The following is an 18,851-nucleotide window of genomic DNA, read 5'->3' on the forward strand; positions in this document are numbered from 1 at the left end:
TCTCATCTAAGTCTGAATGCTTAGAACACACTTAAGATGTTTGTAAAATATGGTTTCTTTGTACCAGATATTTTACTTAAGAGTTTGTGTAGACCACTATATATTTTGACCTTTTAAAAACATCCATGAAAAAGTGTTTATGGAAAATTTCAAATGTATGCAAAAAGGTAGAATACTATATAATGAACTCCATCCAGCTTCAAAACAGATTATAGCAATTGGCCGTATAAAAGTGACAGTTGACACTATCCACTGGGTAATAGGAAGAACACAGGCTTGCTCCCACTCTGCTGCTCCTACCCCAGGTCACACAGCTTGACCTCCACTGTGTAACCAGTCACCACAGGTGCCTCACTGTCCTTGCCTGGAGGTCGCCAGAGCCTCACTATGGTAATGGCACCAACGTCCCACACAGCTCTGCACTGGCTTTATCAGGACCGAGTTAGTCTCCCAAATTTCATGAAATAAATTTCCTTTTCGTCACCATTTTCTTATTAATCCTGTAAAGAGCCTTTGTAGACATTTTTTTTTCCTAACTGCCTCTCCCATGTAATCTTAGTATCACAGATACACTGTGAGAAATAGGCTCACTGACCCAATCGAAGGAGGGACATGGAGACTTGGAGCATCTGAAGCAAGGCTTTAATCGACGTCCTTTCAAGAGCAAGTGTCTGACCGAAAGGCACACTGAGGGCACTTACAGCAGACGATTTATGAAAATAAATTGCCTAAGGAGTTGCAGACACTTTCAGTCCCTCCTCCCTTTGTTCTTTGGCACATGCAGCCTGTGAAACAGGGGAAGAACCAGGAAGTGAAGCGTCTAAAGGTTTGGGACTCCATTGTGGTGGGTGGAGGGGGTGTGGGTTGTAAATATCCAATAGGTTGTACCTGCAACTATACATAAAGCACAGCTCTTATTTGTTATTTCTGAAGATATTTCTCTCCCTTGTCACAATCCCTCTTCTAAGTTGATTCCATTTTCATTTATATTTCCTTTATGTTTGAAGTCACAAACATACTCAGCAAGTGTTGGCTCTCCTCACAGGTTTATCTTCCAATAACAGGTTATTTTAGCCATAACGCACAGAAATTTGTAAGATTCTGGTCAGCCCCCCTATCTTTCCTCCTGTTCCTTCCAACTTACTGGCTTGATAGCTCTAGGAGCTGGACTGTCCAATTCCTGAGGGAAACCTGAAGTGGAGTAGGTAGTGTCTGTTACATTCTTAAAAGGAACCTTACACCTGAGGAGGTTTGCTGTGGTCAGATGCTCCCAGCATTGTTCCAAAGTATGTTTTCCCCTACCCAGGCACCTTGGGTCCTAACCTTTCCCTCTCTGTTTACTGAATCCTTTTTTTTCCTATCATATTCCCCCTTTGAACATGTGACTCCACACTGCCATTAGGAATTGGGACAATAATCTTAACTGCTTCCTGCTGAGGAGGTGGTAATAATGGAATGGCAGGGCAAGTTCAGAGGTCAAGCCAGAGGTCTGATACAATGAGAAATTATTTGGAATGTCTCAGCAAAATTTTGTCCTATTTTTCTGGCATATGCAATGGCATCTATGAATGACATATAAAAAGAATACCATACCAACAAGCATTAATATTCTAAATGCAATGCCTCCTAGGGAGTGTTGGGAAAATGAATAAAGTTTTATGCCACAAGATGGCCGATGGAACTAAAACAAGCTCTGGTCTCTAGCTTGGAGACCCCTCTTCTGGGTTCTTCTTGCCCTGCCATGCACGCAAAAAACCCCACAGATATGGAAGCTGACAAGTATAAATTACCATTCCCACTTGGCATTCGGCGCTCAGATCTTTGGAGAAACGGTCTCCTCTGAGCCAACTGGTGTTAAATAAATCTCTGATCCACCAAGATCTCCAAGTGCTGCTTGGTTTTTCTGCCAGCATTCCAGCCTGGTTCTGTAACAGGAGGAGATCACACCATGGGAAGGAAAGACATATTGTAGCCATTCAAAACAATCCCTGACATGTCTGGTCATATATATATTTTTAAATCAATTTAACTATAGTTTTTCCTCCCTCTTCCATACTTATTTGGATCTTGTGATACTGAATAGAATAAGCTTCTGAAAGAGTTCATGGTCCTCAATCCTCAATTCCTTCTTTGGCCATCCAGTTTCCATAAGCATTCCATGAGGTGTAATTTACCTCAAGGAAAGATTGATATTTGATATTTAAATTACTATAAGTTTAGGCAAATGTTTATTCATCCTGGAACTAGCAGCACTATAGCCTGTAATTCATGATGGGGTTTTGGAGTTGAGGAAACATAAGGCAGGCTGAAGGCAAAGGATAAGGTACCATACCCCCCACCCCCAGGTGGGATATGTGATATTCCTCAGTCACTCCTGGCTGCCCAAGAACAAAGGAAAGGACAGAAAACAAATGGTTAAACTGAAAAAGTCTGCATCAGTTTACAAATATCTTAGTAATATTACAAGAAAAGGGCAATCATCAATAGCCTAATCTCCAGGAACTCCCTACTGTCTTATGGATAATGCTTTGCTAAAGGAAAAAACAACCTTAGCTTGACAATAGCTAGGCCTCCAGTAATGTCTTCTTTAGCATATGGCAATTCCTTTAAGAAACTTCCTCTTTACTTTCCCCAACTCCATAGCATATAACCACTCTTCACAACCCCAGTGCAGCCCACATGCTACGGGCAGAAAGAGCTGCACTGGGGTTGTGAAGAGTGGTTATATACCTTCAGGTTGGGAAGGAGTTACAGTGTAAGTCTCTAAGGAATTTTGGAAGGAAGGTTTCCAGTACCTTGAGGGGCTAGTTAAAACATTGCTGCTTAGTAAAACCTCAGTCATGAGACCCTTCAGATGTATTTTAAGAGCCATATGCTTGGAGTATAATTGCCAACATATTCTTAGGAATTAAAGATAAAGGAGGTTTGCAAAGGAATTTTAATACGTTTAAGGAGACTCACAGGATCCTGGGGGGGGGGGGGTCAAGATGATAAGCCAAGATTCCCTTTTGCCCTTAAAGTGTCATCATCGAGGCAGCTGAACTCATAGAGGAAGGTCACTCTGCCTGTTTCCAGAACTTGTCAGTTGGACTGTAGGCAGTAAGGGAATTTTTCATTTGTCTTTGTTTCCCACATCACCATAGTGATAAGTACTTGCCCTGAAAACCCCTTACATCTTGATGAGGGTATTAGGGCTCCAGGAAATGGAGTCTATAGATTTTTATTAGGCTATGGATAAGATTGCTTTTTTCTTGCAGTTTACTAAGTTATCCATAAACTGAAGAAGACTTCTGCATGATTGTGATCTCTATCAACCATTTGTTTCCTTTCCTTTGTTTTTGGGCAGCCAGGAGTGTCCGAGGAACATCACACATATTCCACCTGGGGGTGGTGGGGGCTGTTAGCTTATACTTTGCCTTCAGCTTGCCTTATGCTCCCTCATCAGTCATAATGTTTCTTCCTAGCAAGGGAGTGGAGCTCCCTGGCATTATCAAAAAAGAATGTGGGAGTGCCTGGGTGGCTCAGTCCATTAAGTGTCCAGCTCCAGCTCAGGTCTGATCTCACAGTTCGTGGGTTCAAGTCCCACATCAGGCTCTGTTCTGACAGCTCAGAGCCTGGATCTGCATTGGATTCTGTGTGTGTCTCTCTGCCCCTCCCCTGCTCATGCTCTCTCTCTCTCTGAAAAATAAATTTTTAATGTGAAAAAAATTATGCATCCCAGAGGCTGAGAGAAAAATTTAGTCATAAGTTTTCCAGAGATGCTTCCAATCATTATGCTGCATTAGAATAGTTGGCTAGAAGTGGAAAGAAGGACAGAAAAGGTGACTCTGATGTCAGGAAGGAAATCAGTTGGTTTTCCTTCTATATCCAGAGGTATGTGAGACTCTGGGTTTCCAATATATAGTTGGTTTGGGGGAGCCACTGTAAAGAGCCCCAGGCCCCATCTGTCCCTTTCAGGGACACTGGTTATCTGAGCCTTGGCAGATTGAGATCCCCGAGGGCATTAAGATCTCCAGCAATTGTCTCCACACAAGGGGCATTGCATACTGGGTTTTGATTTCAGTTGTCCCCTCTGAGAACATTCTCGTTTCCAGTGCCTTGAATGGCCACATAAATGGCACTTAGTGCCAGGACCTCGGGAAGTCTGGTCTGAAATAATACCTAAGCCTGCAACTAGGCCTCAGATTTTTTTCTTAGGCCTCCTTTCCTGTCCCTTATTCTCCTCTTGATCTTGGTTGTAATATACTCATAAGTGCTCATAAGAGCACCTCTAGAGTCCCTTCTGGGCCAACAGCCAAATTTTTGCAGCTTTCTCCAAATATCTTGGGCCAACTGAATGTCAAATTTGTCCTTTAGCATCATCTCAGCCTCAGAGGGTATCAGAGGAGATAGCCGTCTAATGAGAGCCTCCTTTAACCTTTCCAGGAAAGTCACCAGGCTCTCATTCTGTGTCTGTAGAATACTGGCTAATTTAGCATTAAGGGCTTAAACTTAGACCTCCTTAGTTTCTCCAAAACACAGGCTTGGAAGTGGCAGCGATACCATTACCCAATGGGATTATTATAGTCCCAATTAGGATCTTGGGATGGAACTGCCTGAGCTCCAGTAGGGAACTGGAAGTCCCCTATAGGACCTCCAGTCCCATCTCTAGATCTCTCAGCTGCTGCAGAACACCATGCTTCTCATTGAGTCTGATTCAACAAAAGCATTATATCTTTCCATGTTAAAACATACATGAATATTCTGAAAAGCCTCTATATACTTACCTGGATCATCAGAAAATTTACCTAGACATCCTTTTATCCAACTTAAATCTTGTAATGAAAAAGGTACTTGTAATCTTATAGTGGTACCTCCTTGAGTTTCTCCTTCCAGCACCCTAGCTTCTTGTAGAGGAAACATGCCTGTTACACTATGGGGAGGGCCTGGATAAGGTGGGCAGCAGGGAGAAGTGCTCATTTTTAAGTCTGGATATATGGATCAAGGACCCAAGGAGGAGGAGGTTGAGGTGGAAGACTTCCCTTCCTTCTTCGCTAAGGTCGGCTTTGGGTACAGGCCCTTGTTTCCCCTCCTGATTGCTAGACTTTGGAAAAGGTTACCAGTAAGGATTGACCTTACACTGCTTACAAGTATCTTGATTTTTTTAAGGCCCCAAAACAATGTGTATAAGGGATTCCTCCCACCCCCCATTTCCCCTCATGTTTGCAAAACAAGTCCAATTGTAAGATAGTATTATTGATATTTCCCTGTGGCTGCCAGGCCAATTTGTATTGGGGCCACACCTTGGTACAAAAGAAAAGGAGTCCCTTTTTTTTTAGGGTTTGTAGATCAAAATCATCTCAATTTTTTATTGGTCTTGGTTGGGGAATTGTCCATTTCTAAGAAAAAGAGGAAAAGACAACCCTTATCTCAATTTCTTATAGTGGGCCAGAAGCCTCATCTCCTGACCCTGCATTTTGGTTGGCTATGCGACTGGCAGCCAAAAAGTCCTGTTAGTCTCGCAAGGTGCTGGGAGTAGTCACTTTTATCCAGGCTTGACCCTACCTCTGAAAGCTGACCTTGTCTTCCCCAATTTCTCACCCCTCTCTGCTGCCTATGGGACTTTGGGGGTATTGACTACAATCAAGCAAGACTCCCCTGGTTGTAGAGGATGGAATAATTTTATCTTGGCCCAACAGGGATTTGAAAACCTTTTCTTTGTAAGGATAATATCGGCCACTGAATGGGGCTAAAAGGGCCACATCAAGGTCTATTCCCTTGCCTTTTTCAGCAATGCCCACATAAATATGTTCTAGCCACATGGGTGTCCATTTAAAAAAATTTTTTGGCGGGGGGAATGCAAGCTGGTGTAGCCACTCTGGAAAACAGTATGGAGGTTCCTCAAAAAACTAAAAATAGAACTACCTACGACCTAGCAATTGCACTACTAGGCATTTATCCCCGGGATACAGGTGTGTTTCGAAGGGACACATGCACCCCCGTGTTTATAGCAGCACTATCAACAATAGCCAAAGTATGGAAAGAGCCCAAATGTTCATCAATGGATGAATGGATAATGAAAATGTGGTATATATATACAATGGAGCATTACTCAGCAATCAAAAAGAATACAATCTTACCATTTGCAACTACATGGATGGAACTAGAGGGTATTATGCTAAGTGAAATTGGTCAAAGACAAAAATCATATGACCTCACTCATATGAGGACTTTAAGAGACAAAACCGATGAACATAAAGGAAGGGAAACATAATATAAAAACAGGGAGGGGGACAAAACAGAAGAGACTCATAAATATGAAGAACAGAGGGTTACTGGAGGGGTGTGGGAGGGGGGATGGGCTAAATGGGTAGGGGTACTAAGGAATTTACCTCTGAAATCATTGTTGCACTATATGCTAATTTGGATATAAATTTTTAAAAATAAAAAAAAATTTTTTTATGTTTATTTTTGAGAGAGAGAGAAAGAGAGCATGAGCAGGGGAGGAGCAGAGAGAGAGGGAGACACAGAATCCAAAGTGGGTTCCAGGTTCTGAGCTGTCAGCACACAGCCCGATGCAGTGCTCAAATTCATGGACTGTGACATGACCTGAGCTGAAGTCAGATGCTCAACCGACTAAGCCACCCAGGCGCCCCGCAAAAATTCTTGAATGTTTATTTTTGAGAGAGAGCGTGAGTAGGGTAGGGTCAGAGAGAGAGGGAGACACAGAACCCGATGCAGGCTCCAGGATCTGAACTGTCAGCACAGAGCCTGATATGAGGCTCGAACCCACAAACTGCAAGATCATGATGCTCAACCAAGACACCAAGTCACCCCTACTTTAGATTTATACAAGTCAGCATACACTTTGCTAAGTGTAGCAAAATGGCTCCCATGTATCTCGGTAAAATCCCTATATATCATAGTCATCCATTCCTCTGCCTTGCAGAAGCAACACAAATGCCAGCAGCGAGGGTATCATCACCATTTTCCCAGCCTTTGGATGAAATGAGCAATTTTAATCTTATACCAGTGTACCTTTAAAATCCATTCATTTATGGGGCACCTGGGTGGTTCAGTTGGTTGGGCGGCCAACTTCAGCTCAGGTTATGATCTCACGGTTCGTGAGTTCAAGCCTCGCATCGGGCTCTGTGCTGACAGCTTGGAGCCTGGAGCCTGCTTTGGATTCTGTGTCTCCCTCTCTGCTCCTTCCCTGCTCACTCTCTCTCTCAAAAATAAAGATTAAAAAAAATAAAAATAAATAAAATCCACTCATTTTAACCTTAGTCTATCCTAATCACACATAAAATTCCTTTCCAAAGATTTCCCTTCATCAACCTTCTACAATGTTCCTTTGTATTCAGATTTTGTCCCAAGCCATTTCTCTCCATTCAGGACAAAATTACTTTTTTTTTTTTTTTTTACCTTCAACAAAAATATATTTCCATTTCTTATATCTTTCTTACACATCTACTTCTCTACAGAGTTGCTTTACTTATTTCCATCAGTCTTAACTACAGTTAGCAGAATTTTTTTTTTTAATTTTTTTTTCAACGTTTATTTATTTTTGGGACAGAGAGAGACAGAGCATGAACGGGGCAGGGGCAGAGAGAGAGGGAGACACAGAATCGGAAACAGGCTCCAGGCTCCAAGCCATCAGCCCAGAGCCTGACGCGGGGCTCGAACTCACGGACCGCGAGATCGTGACCTGGCTGAAGTCGGACGCTTAACCGACTGCGCCACCCAGGCGCCCCCAGTTAGCAGAATTTTAACTCTTAGAAACTTCAGTCTCCATGTGAAAACTAAGTAGTTACCAGTTGTGAACCATTTGTCAGAATTCTTTAGATGGCAAATTTATGAATCTAAGCACAAAGCATGTTTACAAACAGACCCAAATAGCCTTAGTTTCTCTGCAATAAGAAGTTAGAAGCATAAACTGAGGTTTAATCAGTGCTTTAGCATTTTATCTCATTAGATATCCAACAATATCTAATTTGACCTTCAGTAAACCTAGGTAGTAAAACAAATATATTAAGGCATTAAGGTAACCATATGTTCCTCAAGGAAGGTCATGCTCTGCATGTTTCAGATGTCTATCAGTGGGCTGCAAGCTGTAAGATTTATTGAAGCTATATTTCTCTTGCCCTTGTTTTCCTCATCATCCCCCACTCCAGGGGGTTCTCTATTTCCCCTTTCCTTTCATTTTCTCCACAGTAGTTACCATAATCTTTGCCTTCTATTTTTTTCTCTCCTCATCCCTCTTTACAAATCTTTCGAATCTCCCTGAGCAATTCTATCTGCTCTTCATTCCACGTATCCATCTTTTTTAACCTTCTGGCAATATGAGGCCAACTTCTAGGTACAAAATTAACCTTCAAGAGACCTTGCCCCACTAGGTCCTCCAGATATAGGCCTGAATACTTCCTCATTTGATCCCTAAGCTTCTGTAAGAAAGCAGTTGGGGTTTCCTCTTTCTCTTGCTGTATCTTTTTTTTTTCAATATATGAAATTTATTGTCACATTGGTTTCCATACAACACCCAGTGCTCATCCCAAAAGGTGCCCTCAATACCCATCACCCACCCTCCCCTCCCTCCCACCCCCATCAACCCTCAGTTTGTTCTCAGTTTTTAAGAGTCTCTTATGCTTTGGCTCTCTCCCACTCTAACCTCTTTCTTTTTTTTTTTTCCTTCCCCTCCTGCATGGGTTTCTATGAAGTTTCTCAGGATCCACATAAGAGTGAAAACATATGGTATCTGTCTTTGTATGGCTTATTTCACTTAGCATCACACTCTCCAGTTCCATCCACGTTGCTACAAAGGGCCATATTTCGTTCTTTCTCATTGCCATGTAGTACTCCTCTCTTGCTGTATCTCAAAAGCCTTGGCAACATTCTGATATCTTGGAGTAGATTTGATCCTTTTGATTATTCCTGATCCTTTTGATTATTAGCTCTCTTAAATCCTGCATTCTAACCCTGTCCCCAGGATCAATGTCCCAATCAACCCTGTCCCATTGTCTACGTTGGGAAACTTTTGTTCAGCTGGCTGAACACTCTGCCTGAGAAAACAAGCTTCATATTTAATGCTGACTCAATACATGAGTTATGTTCCACCTGTGTCCACTTAAAAGTCAGTCAATTGTCAGCTTTTACCGGTGGGGGAATCTGAAGTGGGAGGTCCAAGTGAGTGCTCTTCACTCCTTGACATCAAGGGTGGGAGGAGGAGCCAGTGGTGCCAGAGACAGAGAGGAGGGTATAGAATCAGTTATGCAGGCTGCACCGTAGGTGTGCAGAAACAGGAGGAGGAGGAGGGGAAGGCAGAAGAGATGAGGTGCTAGCAGAAGGCAGAGAAAGAAGATTCCTGGTTCTAAACCTCGTCAGCTCAAACAGAGGAGCAGGTGCCAATGTTTTTTTCCACCTAAGTGGAAATATGGAGTCTGTATCAGGCTGGAGAAGATAGGGAATTTCCCTGAAACAAAAGGAAGGAGTTTCAGCAGCTGCTTGGGAATATTCCTTAAAGTCTCTCCCCTGAGGTAGTCTAACCAATTAGCTCTAATTATCATAGTCATTAACCCAGGAAATGAATGAGGAAGAAACCCCCACATACAGCTAGAGTCTATTAGGAAGGAAGAACAGTGAGAGTGTCAGAGTCCCCTTCATTAGGAATGGCCTGTTTTCTCTGGCAACCTGGGTTTATTTGGAGGAGGCCTATTTAGACAATCATCCAATATATCAGGAGGGAGTTTACTAGCCAAACACATTTGGGTAAACACATTCTGCAAGAGGCCAATTCTGGATCCTTATTTAGGGTCATGAAAGCCTGGACACAGGGTACCTCCATTTGTCCTGTTTGTCCATTTGTCCTATTTCTTGCAGAGGAGATCTGATGGATTGCATTAAAATTTAATGTCCCATTAATGGGCCATTTTTCCTCATCTCCTAATGAGTATCGAGGCCAGGCAGTAATATAAAAGATCCTTTTTTTTTTTCCTTAGATCTTGCAATCTGAATTGATTCCAGGGGGGATAAAAGGCATCCCAAGGGAGAGTCCTTGGGGACTGAAGAAGAAGATCCCATGTTTCCTCAGTCTCAGTCCTTACAGTCATGGTTTTGAAATAGAAACCTGAGATCTCTCTCATTTTACTCTTGAAAACATAGGGAGAGCTCTTGATAACCAGCAGAGAGCATAGTGAGTCCCTTTCCTCCCTTGTACTGGAACTTTTGTCATTCACATGAAGTACCACAGCCATAGACCCAGTCTTCCGCTGAGCCAAATGGGCCAAAAAACAGATAGTCATTGAATTGGGTCTTTAGTCCAAGCAATGCAGTAGAGTTTGATTATTTTAGGTTTGTCCTTGTTCCTTGTACAAGGAGCATCCTCCCAGTACTCTGGGGACTATGTGGAGGAATCTGACGAGACCCCACCTCTTTCTGGGTGTCTCTTCCCTTATCCCTAGGCCTAGAATTTTTGTTCCCCATCCTCAACCAGGTTAGTTCTTGCTTCTGAGTTTCCCTGGGGTGCTCAACCACTCTCAATGGAGGTTTCTTGCACTCTCCAGGACTCGCTTTGTCTGTCTCCAGCCGTTTCCCTCCATTCCCCTCTTGGGAGAACGAAACTGCAGATGGAGACTACATTCACTTCGTATGTAGGATAGATGTCAGTCACAAATAGCCTCCAAAGATTTCCTGACCCCCAAGCAGTACTTAGTCTAATTTTCCTATCTTGGACCATGCACGGAATTACCAGGTCGCTGTGGTACCTGTCTTTTACCCTTCCCCCAGCATCACTTCTTCTGTCTCCAAAGGTAAAAAGTCTCGAGCTCCATGGATCCTGCAGAGGCCAGGGGTCCTCCCATGGAAAGGCCACCCAAACCAGGGTGGGACGTGTCTCCCCTTTCTCAGAACTTGGACCCTGCAGGTTGAGGTGAATACTGGACAAGCCCCCAAATTGTGAGAAATAGGCCCACCAACCCAATCAAAGGAGGGATGCGGAGACTTGGAGCACAGTTAAGTGAGGCTTTAATCAACATTCTTGAGAAAGTTAGTGTCTGACTGGAAGGCACACTCAGGGCAGTTATAGCAATTTATCTCCTAACATGCAAGTCCCTTCTCTGGCTCCTCATTGGCTGAGTACTACAGAGGTTATAGCCTTACCTAGACATCCCCTACACCCTTAAGGCAAGAAGTAGTCTGATTGGAACAAATGTACATTCCCTGAGGTGTCACAGAGACTTTTAGTCTCTCTTCCCTTTGTTCTTTGGCACATGCAACCTGTGAAAATAAGCTCACAAAATGGAAAGGGGGAAAAAAAACAGGAAGTGAAGTGTCTAAAGGTTTGGGACTCCATTGTGGTGGTGGTGGGGAGGTATTCATACATTTTTCCTAACAAGACAGCACAGCTTTTATTTGGTATTTCTGAAAATGAATTATTTCCCTTACTTCTCACATATTCTATATGTTTATGTACTGTGTATCTGTACTTTGTACATAATAGAGTAAGAATCAATTTTCACTTCCGTTGGGTGTGATACTGCATTCACTGAGAATGCATAGTTTAATGAATTCTTATTTCAACATCTTATAACACTTGAAATTGTCTTGTACATAAATGTTTACTACATATGATTTAGTTTATAATAGAATCTTACAGAACTTATTAAATGAATTACTTAAATTTAGCCATTAATCGTAATTCCTCAACATATTCTATACTTTCAGTATAGAGTGAGCACAGATACTACCTCAATCTGCCATTAGTTCACATTATCAAAAGCAACATTTTTAGGCAACTTTTTGTAAAGAATAGTTTCATTTCATAATAAGTCAAGGTTAAAGAGTAGAATGGAATAGTTCACAGACTTTATTTTTTTTTTTTAATTTTTTTTTTCAACGTTTATTTTTGGGACAGAGAGAGACAGAGCATGAACGGGGGAGGGGCAGAGAGAGAGGGAGACACAGAATCGGAGACAGGCTCCAGGCTCTGAGCCATCAGCCCAGAGCCCGACGCGGGGCTCGAACTCACGGACCGCGAGATCGTGACCTGGCTGAAGTCGGACGCTTAACCGACTGCGCCACCCAGGCGCCCCCAGACTTTATTTTTAGTAGCATGTATGATGCTGCTGGATTTGGTTTTAGTGGTGTGTTTCCAAAGCCATACGGCAGTTACTCCCTATCATGGTCTTGTCCCTTCCTGCAAGGTTGCAGGTGACCTAGACTCAGACCTACTGAGCCAGGTGTGTGCACTGGGATAAGTAAAGTACCTTGCCCAAACAAGGGCATAGGGTCACAAAATGAGAGAGCATAAGGTAAGCTGACACCCCACAAACACCCCCCCCCACCATATGTGTGATATTTCTCAGGCACTCCTGGCTGCCCAAGATCAAAGGAAAGTAAAGAAAACAAATGGTTAACTGATAGAGATCACAGTCATACAGGACATGAGTCTCCATCAGTTTACAAATATCTTAGTAAATTATAAGAAAAAGGCAATCTTATCAATAGCTTTATCTCCAGAAACCTGTAGACTCAAGTTACCTGGAGCCCCAACATCACCCTCTCCTCCATAGTGATATGGGGAACAAAGGCAGGAAGGAAATGGCAGGTAAAATTAAATTTCCTTAGAACCTGCAGCCCATTGACAAATACTTGAGGTAAATACAGAGTACAACATTTCTCTAGGAACCCCCTACTGTCTTAGTGTTAACGCTTTGCTAGAGGGAAAAATATCCTTAGCCTGACAATAGCTAGGCCTCCAGTATCCTGTGATTCTTTTTTAGCATATGAAAATCTCTTTGGAAACTTCCCCTTGCCTTTACCTCCCCCAACTCCCAGGTATATAATCAGTTTCTCCTCACTGTCCCGGGGCAGCTCTTTCTGCCCATGGGTCCTGTCCTCATGCTTTAATAAAATCATGTTTAAAAAAATTTTTTTTTAAGTTTATTTATTTATTTTGAGAGAGACAGAGACAAGGTGAGTAGGGGAGGGGCAGAGAGAAAAAGGAGAGAGAGAATCTCACGCAGGCTCTGGGCTGCTAGCGTGGAGCCTGATGAAACCAGCAAGATCATAACTCATGAAACTCATCATAACTCATGAAACCAGCAAGATCATAACCTGATCCCAAACCAAGAGTTGGACGCTTAACCAATGGACCCACCAGGCACCCCAACAGAATCACTTTTTTGCACCAAAGATGTCTCAAGAATTCTTTCTTGGCCATTGGCTCCAGACCCCCATCACTCCAAAACCTTATCAACAACACTAAATGAATGAACACAATTAAGTTTTATTAGTTTGATTTCTGTAACCTTTAAATCATACCTTACAAATTAGACTGTCACAACTGGATTTAGTAGAAGCAGAGGAATCAAGTTCACTATTTTCTGAAACACTGACACAAAAAAAGGAACAATGACTTAGAAAAGGTTATTCATAAAAGACCATCAGAAAAATCCCTAAACAAAAGCTAAATAAGCATTAAGTTTAATTCTAATTGGTAGTGGATTTTATTACAATGAGCTGGTATTAAGTTTCTTAAGTCCATAAATCTTTCCCCGAACATTACTGATCCTTTGCTAAGGAATATATGGATGAACTCAGCAGCATTTTGACATAGCTAGTTGTTGGAACATTCCATAGAAAAATGCTAAATAATTCTGTAAGAACATGATGGCAACAATTAGCAGCTAATATTCTCAGACTTTCTAATTACCAAAGGCATATACAATTTTAGTCTAGAAAAATAATTTTATAAAATTAAGCTTTTAAATTGAAAAGTACCCCTTTAACAGGCACAGAGATACTGAAAAATAGTCACTAAAAATCTTACTAAATAGTTTATGGAAAGAAAAACATGCCCTTATAGTTATTAAATGCAGTCAGTACTGGGACTCTTCAAAAACATGATGTACATGTCCTCAGCTGCTGGCCAGGGACTGGTGGATAGGTGGCTGAAAACAGCGAACATGCTCCACAGGTGTGCTTTCTCCATCACCAGACTTCAAGTACTTGTCCAAGATAGTAATTATCTCATCATTTAGGATCTGGAACTTGCGAATTCTCTCCACCATTTTCTTCAATGGCTGCAACAGTTAAAATTAGGATGTTTTGTTATTAAAACATGTACATTTATTCTTTATGTTTCAAAATGTCAGAATTTTCACATTTTCTCAAAAATTATAGCAAACTACTAGCACACATCTCTGTAATGTACCTATTGGACAATGAATGTATTTTGCATTTAAATACATTTCTCTATTGGTTTCATACTACTGATGGTAGATTTACTTTTACAACTTAGACCTATTCATTCAACACACAGGTATTAAGAACCTGCTGTGTGCTAAAAATTGGTGATGTAAAGATGAAGATAATATGGTCAGTGGGGAAAGACCAGTAATCTAATACAAGTTTTAGATTTCCAGTTATTATAGACAGGATACTTTGATAGATCCTCCTGGTTTAATAATAAAAGACACACACACACACACACACACACACACAGAGACACACAGACAGACAGACACACACATGCACACACACACACACAGGAAAAAACTTTAAAAAGCACTGCAGGTTTTGTCTATGCAGGAAGTAAAGCAGAAGCCAGGACCTCCTCAGGGACAGATGCCACCAGCAGCAGTGAGATGAGGAGATGGCTTGGGCTGTAAGCAAGCTGGGCTACACCTGAAGACTCCCCATGAAGCCAGGACCCTCTAATTAGGCTAATGTGGCCCCAAGTTGGTAACAGCCTGTGGAGATGAGAAGCAAATAAATATCTTGGGAAAAAAGCAATCCAAATTAAGTTCAATTGGACAAGAGCTGGCAAATAAAAAACCTAACACACAAAACATTTCAGAATTTGAGATAACCTTTGAGGCCTCACATACTAGAATTAAAAAATATAATACATCAAATGTGTAAAAGAAAAAGGGAAAAATTCGGTGAAGAAGATAAAATGATCAATTACCACCAAGATTTGAACTAAATCAAACTTGTAAGTATGTATGTATGTATGTGTGTATATATGTAGGCATCACACATGTATGTATGTATATATGTACGTACATAGGATTCACACTCAGTGTGGAGTCCAATGCTGCGCTTGAACTCATGACCCTGAGATCAAGTCAGGTGCTTAACCGATTGAACCACCCAGGCATCCTCCGAATTTAAAAATAAACTACTATTTCTCAAAACTAAAAACAGCAGATTAGACACAGCTGAATGAATTAGATAACTGAATAAAGTACTCTGGGAACAGCCCAGAGAGACAAGAAAATGGGAGATACGGAAGGTAGAGTAGCCCCTCAAAGACATCCATGCCTGAATCCCCAGAACCTATGAAAATGTTACCTTTCATGGCAAAAGAGACTGTAAATGTAGTTAAGATTAGACTTTAAAATGGGGAAACTACCCTGGATTTTCTAGGTGAATCCAACCTAATCATATGAGCAGAGAACTTCCTTCAGGTAGAGGCAGGAGATATAGCAGAAAGGAAAGTTGATAGATTGGAAGCATGGGAGGGACTTGACCCGCCTTGGCTGGAGGGGTTCATGTGGAAAGTAGAAGGATGTAGGCCAATGGGCAGTAAAGAAATGGGGACCTTGGGCCTCTAACTGCAAGGGACTGCAACCAGCCAACCACCTGAATGAGCCTGGAAGCAGATTCATCCCCAGAGGCTCCAGAAAGGAACACAGTGCTACAGACACACTAATTTTGGCCTTGAGATGATAAATAAAGTCAGTTGAGTCATTCTGTACCCAGACTTCTGACCTACAGAACTGTGAGAGAATGGGTGTTGTTTTAAACCACTAAGCCTGTGGAAATCTGTTGTGGATTTGGAACCTAATTAGAAAACTAACAGGATAAGGGATACGGAAACCAGAAGAATATCTAACAAGTAAGTAACTGCAGTCCTAAAAGAAAATAGAATGGAAGAAAACTAAAATATTTGAAAAGATAATGGCTGAGTATTTTCTAGAATTACAAAGAATCCATAAAATGACAAAGGGAAAAAGGCCTAAAGAGCAGTCATAACAAAGAAATCAAACAAAACAAAACAAACCACACACATTTTGACTATAACAAAGGAAGCCAGAAACTGGAATAATACGCCAATAATCTAAAAATGCAGATTCTATAAGGCTGTATAATATGAAGCAGATCTAAGTACCCTAAAAAGAGAAAGAAAATGGAATAATTACTATTTGAATTGCCTGACTGCTTTACTTAGCAAGTATATTTAGATTCATTTTGGAAAAGAAAGCTTCAGTTGGTGTCACCTTATGTATTGGGATGAAAAACATTCCCAGAAAAATAACTTTTAGTAAATATTTTGTGAAACTTCCACATAGTGGAAGATTCTCTTCCACATACCACATTTTTGATAATCTCATCTTTGCCATCATGTTTCTGGACTTTAAGTAGATGGTAGCAGAAATCCAGGACAGCGAAGCGCCGCTGTTGCCCAAGAAGTACAATGATCATACAGCCAGCCCAGTGGAGCCCGTCGCCAAAGCACTGCCTATAAATAAGAAGCAACAAGGACAACAAGCAATCAACAAACAATTATAAAGTCTTTTACAACTCTGTGTCCAGAATTCAATGACCAAGGGATCTACTGGGAACAGGCCAGGAAGGGAACGCCAAGCAGCAGATGACGTGTCCTTTTTGGTAAAAGTCTCTTTTGAGTTCCTTTGGCACGCTGTTTCCTAACCTTCTTTCAGATCACAGACCCTCCAAGAACAATGATTCTATGAAGCTGTGGACACCCCCATCTAGAAAATGCACAGTTAAGAAAACTTAACTTACCTAAGTTTCCATGGGTTCAGAGAACACCTAGAAACTTCACCCCGAGTCACCTCCTGAGCATTAAGAACTTCCACTTAAATAGCTTTAAAGCAACTTGAAAAACTTCTAGTCCACTTCCAGAGGAATGTAGTCTTCTATGTGAGCCTAACACCAGCTTGTTCCCACTTTCCCCATCCACTGAGTACACTTACTCGACTGTAAACTCGTGTGTTCCCACAGGAATGCAGTAGACAAACTGCATGGCACTCCAAAGTCTGTGAAACTCAACACACTCATCCACATGCATGACTCCATTGCTGGGCAAAGGTCCACGCCAGATAGGGTCGTCCAGAAAGGTCCGGATCCGAGTCAGGATGACTTCAAACATAGATAGGCCACAGCAGAGACGTTCCTTTGTCAGCAAGTCCCCCTCTCTCGCTATTGCAATTTGCTGCAGAAAGGATGGAATGTTATGAGCCATGGCAGGCTCACTGCTGAAACCAAACTACCCAGATTTATTTCTGACTTACTTGAAAACTATCCTAATTTGCAGAAGAGGACTTCTAGAAATAAGCATCAGCAACATAAATATGTTAGCTATTACATATATGTCTTACTAGATTAAATATACTTCAGTCTAGGAGAACTGTCTACTATAGCCGTTCTTAACTGGGAGTGATTTTGCCTTCAGAAGACATGTGGCAATGTGTGGAGACATTTTTGATTGTCACAGCTTGGGGTGAGGTGAATGGCATCTAGTCAGCAGAGGTCAGGGATACTGTGTTCTAAAAAAATTTTTCTTAAATTTTATTCCAATGTAGTTAACAGACAGTGTCATATTAGTTTCAGGTATACAATATAGTGATTCAACTATTCCACTCAGTGCTCATCAAGAAAATTATTTTTTTTTAAGTCTATTTATTTATTTTTGAGAGAGAAAGCGGGAGAGACAGAGAGAGAGCACGAATGGGGAGCAGGGGAGGGGCAGAGACAGACAAGGAGACACAGAATCTGAAACAGGCTCCAGGCTCCCAGCTGTCAGCACAGAGCCTAATGAGGGGTTCAGATTCACAAGGCTCAGCCTAAGTAAGGTGCTCAACTGACTGAGCCATCCAGGTGTCCTCAGAAAAGTGTTTTATTCTTAATCCCCTTCACCTATTTCACCCACCTTCCCTCTAACAACCATCAGTTTGTTCTCTGCAGTTGGGTTTTGTAAATTCTACCTATGAGTGAAATCACATTGTATTTGCCTTTCTCTGACTAGCTTATTTCACTTACATTATACTCTAGCTCCATCCATATTGTTGCAAATGGCAAGATTTCATTTCTTGATGGTTGAATGACATTCCACTGTGTATATATATATATATATACACATACATATACATATATATGTATATGTATATATGTATACATGCACACATACACACCCCATATCTTCTTTATCCATTCATTTATCAATGGACATGTGGGCTGTTTCCATAACTTGCTTTTTTTAAGTAATATCGCAATAAAAATGGGTACGTTTAACTTTTCAAATTAGTGTTTTTGTATTCCTTGGGTAAATACCCAGTAGTGCGATTACTGGATCCTAGATATAGTTCTATCTATCTATCTATCTATCTATCTATTTAATTTAATGAGGAACCTCCATACTGTTTTCCAAAGTGGACCGACCCACCAGTTTGCATTGCCACCAACAGTGCAAGAAAGTTCCTTTTTCTCAACATCCTCGCCACACTTATTGTTTCTTGTGTTTAGGCTTTCAGCTATTATGAGAGGTGTGAGATGATATCTCATTGTAGTTTTGATTTGCATTTCCTGATGATGAATGAGTGATGTTATCTCCTCATGTGTCTATTGGCCATCTGGATGTCTTCTTTGGAGAAATATCTGTTTAAGTCTTCTGCTCATTTTTAATTGGATTTGGTTTTTTAGTGTCAGTTGTATAAGTTCTTTATATATATTGGATACTAACCCATTATCGGATGTCACTGGCAAATATCCCCTACCATTCAGCAGTTTGCCTTTTAGTTTTGTTGGTTGTATCCTTTGTTATGCAAAAACTTTTTACTCTGATGAAA

The 18,851-nt window shown here is 41.3% G+C and overlaps 1 protein-coding gene across 6 annotated transcripts in view; it reads right to left on the reverse strand.

Moving 5' to 3' along the window:
* Window positions 1-13,241: 13,241 nt before the first annotated feature.
* CYFIP1 (cytoplasmic FMR1 interacting protein 1) overlaps window positions 13,242-18,851 on the reverse strand; it is a 133,219-nt gene continuing 127,609 nt past the window's right edge. For 3 of the 6 annotated variants that reach the window (XM_043554909.1, XM_043554910.1, XM_043554911.1), the window contains exons 29-31: window positions 16,980-17,218; window positions 16,354-16,501; window positions 13,242-14,057 (exon numbers count right to left, since the gene is read on the reverse strand). In XM_043554909.1, the coding sequence (XP_043410844.1) occupies window positions 13,893-14,057; window positions 16,354-16,501; window positions 16,980-17,218 (552 nt within the window). In that variant the 3' untranslated portion in view covers window positions 13,242-13,892. Of the gene's footprint in view, window positions 14,058-14,587; window positions 14,727-16,353; window positions 16,502-16,979; window positions 17,219-18,851 lie in introns of all 6 variants that reach the window. The other 3 variants (XR_006293221.1, XR_006293222.1, XM_043554912.1) reach the window with 3 other exon arrangements.

Source organism: Prionailurus bengalensis, chromosome B3 (assembly GCF_016509475.1).
Source record: "Prionailurus bengalensis isolate Pbe53 chromosome B3, Fcat_Pben_1.1_paternal_pri, whole genome shotgun sequence".
Taxonomy (NCBI): domain Eukaryota; kingdom Metazoa; phylum Chordata; class Mammalia; order Carnivora; family Felidae; genus Prionailurus; species Prionailurus bengalensis.